The 7,863-nt window shown below is 43.9% G+C and overlaps 1 protein-coding gene across 2 annotated transcripts in view; it reads left to right on the forward strand.

Moving 5' to 3' along the window:
- Gpat4 (glycerol-3-phosphate acyltransferase 4) overlaps window positions 1–5,703 on the forward strand; it is a 42,169-nt gene extending 36,466 nt beyond the window's left edge. For both annotated transcript variants that reach the window (XM_015506214.2, XM_015506215.2), the window contains exons 9-13: window positions 304–359; window positions 901–986; window positions 2,001–2,129; window positions 2,219–2,298; window positions 3,714–5,703. In XM_015506214.2, coding sequence (XP_015361700.1) covers window positions 304–359; window positions 901–986; window positions 2,001–2,129; window positions 2,219–2,298; window positions 3,714–3,822 — 460 coding nt within the window. In that variant the 3' untranslated portion in view covers window positions 3,823–5,703. The remainder of the gene's footprint in view (window positions 1–303; window positions 360–900; window positions 987–2,000; window positions 2,130–2,218; window positions 2,299–3,713) is intronic.
- The last annotated feature ends 2,160 nt before the right edge of the window (window positions 5,704–7,863 follow it).

The following is a 7,863-nucleotide window of genomic DNA, read 5'->3' on the forward strand; positions in this document are numbered from 1 at the left end:
AAGCATGGCTGTTGCGTAGTCAGGCAACAAGACTTCTGAGAGTGCTATGTGTGAGCCTCCTGCAGATAGTATTAAGTCTGAGCAGCATCCTTTGTGTGTAGACTTTAATACTGAATTGAATGATTATATGGATTAAATAGTAGTACTCTGCCCATATAAATTTTCTTCATGAGTTTTAGATTTGGGGTTTATAAAAAACAAGGGTTTATTAACATGCCCAAGCTAGTGTGACATATATTAATCACTTTGATGATGATTGGCCTGAGGTTATCTATTTCTTTGTCTTATTTTTTTCGTCTAAAGACTGACTGAGCATGTACAAGATAAAAGCAAGCTACCTATCCTCATCTTCCCAGAAGGTAAGAAGGAGTTGGTCCCCACAGAGCTGCAGTGTTGACCGCTATGCAGGATTGCAGCTCTGTGGTCACCTTTTGATTGGTTGTGGGACTAAAATCTCAGGGAAATTCAGAATTTGGACTAAGAGATTCACGGGGTGAATTTCCTCAGTGCATTAATATCTTCTGTGGTACTGCTGACAGTAAGTACCCTTTCACCTTCTTGTGGAGTCTACCAAATGTCTTTGGCCTTCTTCTAGGCTGGTGTGTGGGAATAAGGGAAAGTGGCCTGTAAAGAGAAGGAAGTGGGGCTGGGGATATAGCTCAGTTGGTAGAGTGCTTGCCTCGCATGCACAAGGCCTTGGGTTCAATCCCCAGCACCAAAAAAAAAAAAAAAGGAAAAGGAAATACAACATTTTGCCTGACTCTTGTAGGTGTTCATTTTATAAGTTGAGGTTATTACAGGTTTTTCCTATTTTATTATTTAGTGTGGAAGAAATTCCTAATATTTCAGGTAAAGGACCAGGAAAAAAAACAGTGTTTTATATTCTCTCTTGCATTTTAGGAACCTGCATCAATAATACATCAGTGATGATGTTCAAAAAGGGAAGCTTTGAAATTGGAGCCACAGTTTACCCTGTTGCTATCAAGGTACAAGACCTCTGAGGATGCATGCTGTCTTTATCACAGCCACCAAGGCCGGATACAGCAAGAAGGTGGAGGCTGGAGCTGATGTACCAGTCAATGAGTTGTTCTTCTCCAGTATAGCAGTGCTGGGCTACCGTGGGTCCAGTGCTAGCGGAAGGAGAATACCAGTGGGTTGCCACCCTATCACAAAGGACTGGGGAGTATTCAGAGGAAATAACCACCCACTTCCCGATTTAGGAAATGAATTACTTTTTGGTTAGAATGAGGACCACAGCTACAGACCCATTTCCCACAAAATGTCATTTCAACAGCCATTTACCTCTATTAGAATCATTGACAAATAAAAAAGTTTATGATACGCCTACTTCTTGGTGGCAAGTACAGTGCCTACATGGTTGAGACCTCATGAGACTCTTGGATGTGCTAGTGAATATTAAGCTTCCTGCCTGAATGGATAATTTGCTTTGATAGAATTATAAATACAGAAACATAAGCTTTCAAATTGTTTGAGTCTAGGCCAACAAAAAGAGATGAAAATCCCTTTACTTCACAGATGCACACTAAATATATTTATGAGTGAATGACATGCTGTTAGAGATAGGCCTTATATGAGGGGAGAGGATAGATGAAACAAGCATGATGATATGTTGGCAATTTTGAATCTGGGTAATGGGTATATTAGCTTAGTCTCTGTTTTGGATATGTTTGAAAACTTTATTAATAGAGTGTATGTGCCTATGGGTGAGACATGAAGCTGTCCAAGGAGAGAAGACATTTGTTTGATGATGGCTGTTAGAAGAAGCTTCCCTGTTGAGGCAGAAGCTGAGAGTAGTCTGGGGAGATTAGCGTGGCTAAAGTTCAGAGCTATCTGGGTGTAGAGTTGCTTCATAAGTGTTCGTGTCGGGGGTAGGAGCAGCACTCTAACCCTTATACTGCCTCAGTGGGTTCATTCACGAGCATTGCTGTTGATACCACATGTTTAGAACTACTCACTTCTTAATGTCCATTGTGTTTTAGTATGACCCTCAGTTTGGTGATGCCTTCTGGAATAGCAGCAAATATGGAATGGTGACATATCTACTGAGAATGATGACCAGCTGGGCTATTGTCTGCAGTGTTTGGTACCTGCCTCCCATGACCAGAGAGGTAAGTGCCTCCAGCTGTCAGAGGTCTTCATTTAGCTACATGTGACCATGAGCCATGGCTGAATGGCCTTTATTCATTTCTTACTACAGAAAGATGAAGATGCCGTCCAGTTTGCCAATAGGGTGAAATCTGCCATTGCCAGGCAGGGAGGATTGGTGGACCTGCTGTGGTAAGTGCAGAGTGATGTCGTGGAGTCTAGGGGAACTTGTGTTTCTGAAGCAGATGCTGAGTCATCAGCTTCCTTTACAAAGGCTCCTTTCCTTCCTGGTGTAGTGAATGAAACCCACCATCTCTGGAGACAGAGCACTATGACTTCTTTTCCTTAGTCCCGACTCAGAAGTACCCTGTGCCTTGACCTCTGGGAGCATGGAATTCAGGATGCCTAGACTGAAGCAGTGAATTTCATGTACCTTCCTGGGACTGTACCACTATGTCAGGGTACCTAGACAGTTCTCATCTTTAGATAGGGATGACCTGAGGCTGATCTGAAACCTCAGGAGTATAACACTTCTTCTGATTTCAGTGTATTTGACAGAATTGAACCATCCTTAGAAAGGCAAAAGTTTCATTTATTACATTTAATTTATTACCTACTAGAGCTGGAGTTAACATCTTTTCTATAATAAATCAGTAAATATTTTAGGCCTGTAATGTCTGTCACAGCTGCTTGCTTCTGCCATTATAGTGTGAAAGCAGCCAGGATTAGAACTTGAATAAATTAATATGACTGTGTCCCAATAAAACTTTATTTACAAGAGCAGATGTCAGGCTGGATTTGGCCCATGGACATATTTTATCACTTTTTATCCTAGTGTCTGAGGTAATTATGCTTCATACAGTAGGAGGTTGATCTGTATGAATGCTGGTACAGAACATCATTGCTACATTCTGAAGGGCATGGAGGGCATGGATCAGTCATGGAGGACATTTGGCTAGATGGGCCTTATGAAAACAGAAAGTATAGACAATCAAGTTTTAAACTGAACTGTGGATTTTCGTGTAATAGCATGGCCTTGGGAATATGGCCTTTTAAAAATGTGAATGTTTACTGAGCACTTAGTTTACCAAATACTGTGTTTCTGATATGCTGTGATGTTCTTGTTTCACCTTCTTGAAAACATGGATATATATAAAAAAAAATCATTATTCCTTAAATTAAGAAACTAAAACTCAAAGAAGTCAAGTCACCTTTTTCCCCAAAGTCACAAAATAAGCACCAGAGATAGACAGTTTTTACAGACAATTGAGTTTCCGTATTTCTTGAAGCTTAGCTCTCCTCCCATAATGCCAGAATACCCCTTAGCTTCTGTAAGTTGAAGGTGAAGGTCAGAGTAGAAACAGTGTTAAAAACTGCTTGAATAGGTGTAAGCAGTTACACAGTGCTTTTAGAAGAATCATGAATGTCAACCTCTGGGCAATAGAGAGCTGTCTAGGCTGGTTTCTGTCGACATCCTAATGAAAAAACTATGGAGTATCATTGTTTCTGACCAGTTTTTCCTGGACTTTGAGCAGCACCGTGCGTCTGCCATGATGTGGGTGGGCCACAGCGCCTTCTCTGCTTTACATGGGTCTTTTTCTCATCAGGGATGGTGGACTGAAGAGGGAGAAGGTGAAGGACACGTTCAAAGAGGAGCAGCAGAAGCTATATAGCAAGATGATTGTTGGGAACCACGAGGACAGGAGCCGTTCCTGAGTCTGTGGCTCACATTGGCTGAAGCCACCATGCCTGAATCCTGACGTGTGAGCCAGCTGGATTTGTTGCTGACACTGCTGCACCACCGCCACCGCCCCCACTGCTGCATCCTTCCAGACCCTGGGGCCCTCTGGGGCTGTTCCAGATCTCAGGACTCTAGCCACTTCAGAGCCTTTTGGGGATCCCTGGGCTCTGGGGCAGCACAGCCTGCCCTTTGCTGTCTGAAGTGAATGCTGCTGGGTGTTGCTACCCAGGACAAGATGCCTTCTTGTTCTTTTACAATAAGTCCATTGGAGGAATGCCATTAAAATCAGCTCTCCACTCTGTGTTGTGCAGGGCTGAGCAGTCGGGGAGATCGGCCACATTCCCTGTTAAGACGTTGGGTGTTAGTCTGTAATTGTTGCCCACATGCCAGGGACTGTGCTGGGGAAGGTCCACTGGCTCCTGAGGAGAGGCACTGCCAATGCCTAAATATCACCCCCCAGTCTTGGAACTCTGTACACTTGAAAAGAAAATTGTTGTCTGCATTCACCAAAACGAAGTTTTAAATTCTTGTGCTACTGCTTATGGGAAATCACCAGAGGGGATGGAAAGAGACCAGGAATGGACCACTGACTAGTCTGGTGAGAGCCAGGAGTTATTTTCTGTTTAAACTCCAGGCTGAGCCTGAATTTCCTACATGACTTGCTCTATGTTTAATGTGTGCCTCATTTCCTCATCCATCATGTGGATCAGGAGGGGAAGGGTGATGATACCTACCTCACAGGGTTGTTGTGGGGATTCAAGTGTTGAGTGAGGGACATGTAATGTGCAGTGTCACAAGTACAGGTTCACGGGATGTGGCAGGACAAGGTCTGAGCTCAGAGCTGCTGCACAAGGTGTTGGACTTGTTTTTGTGAGTAATAAAACTGAATGGTGAATGAATTGAGGGACTTTTCCCTTCACTCACCCTCCCCTGCATGTAGCCCTGAGTAACGTGTTTTTTTGTCAAAGTTACAATTCTCGTACTTGACTTGTGACCCTGGGACCTCAAGGACCCACTTGGCCTCTGGATAGGTATTATTTTGTTCAGGAGATAAACATTTCACATTGCACATCTCTGTTAATTTAGAATTTCCAGCATAGACACAGATTTCTCCGCAGTTGGGAACCACAGGATTTGAGGGCACCCATTTGTTGAGCTTGTGGAGATTGGACAATGTTGGGGACTGTTTGGATGTGAGGACCCTGGGAGGCATGAAATATATACAGCGGGGAAAGGAGGATCAGAGGTCCTGGAAAGGGTTGGCAGGTGAGGCAGGATAGGCAAGGATATTGGTGCATCACATGCTTCTGTACAGCTGATGGGTAAACTGCAGGTCTCCCGGGCCTACCAGGTCACTTTGCAGTTACTGTAAAGGCACATCCAAAGCCAAACCATTCTCATTGGTTCTTCTGCAGTCCACCAGTTTTATATTCCTCTGAAGAGAGCGTTGCCTCAGCCCATTTATCCATCTTCCCATCCCTCCACCATCCCCTCCTCCATTGTGGCACAATCTTGGCACCTTTCAGGATTCTGCCCCAGCTGTGGTGTCATATTTCCAAGGTTGCCCACTGGCCTGGGATTTGGGGATGTGCTGGGAGTGAGATCAGGCTCCTGAAGTATGAACTCACATCACTCATGCTTGAGGACCCAGTCCCCTTTGACCCTGTGATGTCACTCATCCTTGTCACCTTCCTGTCATCTCCCACATGGCCTCCTATTTCCTCCTACCTGCCTTTTTGCCTAGTCAGTGGAAAACTTTTCTCTCTCAAATAAAAACCCTGTTATGACTCTAAGAAGAGCCTCTTATGAACTGTTTTATGTAATGTTCAAGAATAAAAAGTGACTTTCAGCCTTTATAGGAGGTGATGTTTGTAGTGTCTCAATGCCAAGTTGGAATGACCTTTAAAAATTGGTCTTGAAGGTCAAGATCCCTTCAAAGAAGTTCCTCTAAAATTTCATTCATGTTCTGTCTTATTTCATGATTTGCATAGGTTTTTCAAAAATATGTTTTTGTTTTCACTTATCTCCACATTCTGCACACCTGTCACAGGAGAAAGGAGGTGAATTATTCCTGCAAAAATGAAGTCTGTGACATTCTTATTTAGTGCTCATTAAAGGCTTTCAGACCCTTCCTACTGCTCCATCCTATTTACTGGGGCTTCTGCTGGCCCCAAGTTGTCCATAAGTCAGAATACTTGGTTTGGGATTGCTGAGTTGGTCTCAAGTGCTAAGACTTCACAACACCTAGAAATATAAAGCAACATAAGGTATAAACTATACTGGCTCTTGGGGTCTCAGCCAAGGTAAAGATGCGCTTTGAATAAAATTAAGTGGCCTTAGTGGAGGGAGTGTTGGCCAGCTTCAACCCCTTCCAAAATTACTGCTCCTTTGCTATGTTACTTTTATTTCTATTGAGTCTATATCCTGATTGATAGGGACTTGGGCTAGGACCTCTAAGGCCATTTCCATCTCTGGAATTTCTGTCATTTTAAACCCATATTTCAAACGGCTTTGAGCTCTAAAGTAGTCTGGGTTTTAAAATAAAAGTCAATTTTCAACCCATTTGCTCGCTCTCAAGAAATTTCAGGCTAGTGAAACTAAATCACTAGAGAGTGTCCCCTTGTGTAGAGTTGAGTCCCCAAGTGATACAGGAAATTGTTGAAGCTGGGCCCGCACTTCTCGTAGGCTGGGTGGATTGTGGATCTGGGACAGACTTTTCACTCAGGCATGAGACTTTTATCCAGCCCATTAGAGGAAGAAATTTCTAATAAGGCTAGTAAATTTCCCTGACAGAACTCAATAGAAGGCTGTCGGCCAGGCCAGGCTCGGTAAGCTAAGCTTGATAGAGCAGTTTGAGATGACATCCTCATGATGGTAAATCCAACCTTGGAGCTTGCTTATTTAGTATTAGCCCCTACTCCCTATTGCTACTCTCAGGTGAAAAAAGGCTTGATGGTGTGAGGTGTGGTTGTCAGGCCAGCTATAAGGGGTCTTTGGGCACCATCATGTTGTAGATCTTCATGGCAAAAGCAATGGTGGGCACTAACCCTGCTACCTTGTGGAAATATGTGCCTATAAACCCTATCATTTCCTTCCTGAAATTAACCAAAAATGCAGTTCTCAGTGGGACAGTGCTTCCTGCTGCTCCCCTATGTGTGAAAGGTTTCAGTGTTGCAGGCTCCATCTACCTGCTGCATGTCTTGGGTGGCCAGACTCTATTTCTCCAGGTGTGCTCATCCTGTGTGGCCTGGGACACCCAGGCTGGAAGGGCAGCTGCATGCACACTGACTCTTGGACAGGTTAAGAGACGACCATCCAGCCATCCATCTTCCACTGCACTCACACCCCTTCTCCCCCCAGTCAATATGTCTCTCTCCGATGGGAAAGTTAATAAATTTTGCTCTAGATTAAAAGTATTGATCATTTCATTTGTAAACGATAAATAAAAAGGGGGAACTTTTCATTGCACCAGGGGTAGCGTCTGGTGTATTTTGCTGGTGAAATTTCTCTAGCTGTTGGAGGGGTGGGCTTCTCATATGCATTCCGGCCGGCCAGCTGCATTGATTTCCTATTAGTCTCCCAGCACCACCCAGTAACACATCATTTCAGTACCTGCTATTAATGGTCTTTTGATAAATAATCACTTGTAAGTCAATAAATTTTTATTAAACAGTGTGGCTCTTTGATTTATTAAAATCCGACCGTGTTTGTCTGGGAGAAAAGGGATGCTGAATTGAAGTGGAGGTTTTCATACATCTTCCTGACGCCAAGCAGTCACCATACACTCCAGAGAAAAACAATTGCATTTTAACAGAAACAAAACAGCCGAGTTTGGAACTTGGGCCCAGGGAAACTTTATCTCCGTCAGTGTGGGGCTTACTCTGCAGGGAGCAGCCTTAGGCCCACAGGCCTGCAGGCCCGTGGGCACCACTGCGTCAAGAACTTTGTGTTTGCTTCTGAGAGGTGAAGTTCCTGGGCTTCTGGACCCCTTCATGACTGCATTCTGGGATAGAACC

This window comes from Marmota marmota, unplaced genomic scaffold, assembly GCF_001458135.2.
Source record: "Marmota marmota marmota unplaced genomic scaffold, marMar, whole genome shotgun sequence".
NCBI classification, from domain to species: domain Eukaryota; kingdom Metazoa; phylum Chordata; class Mammalia; order Rodentia; family Sciuridae; genus Marmota; species Marmota marmota.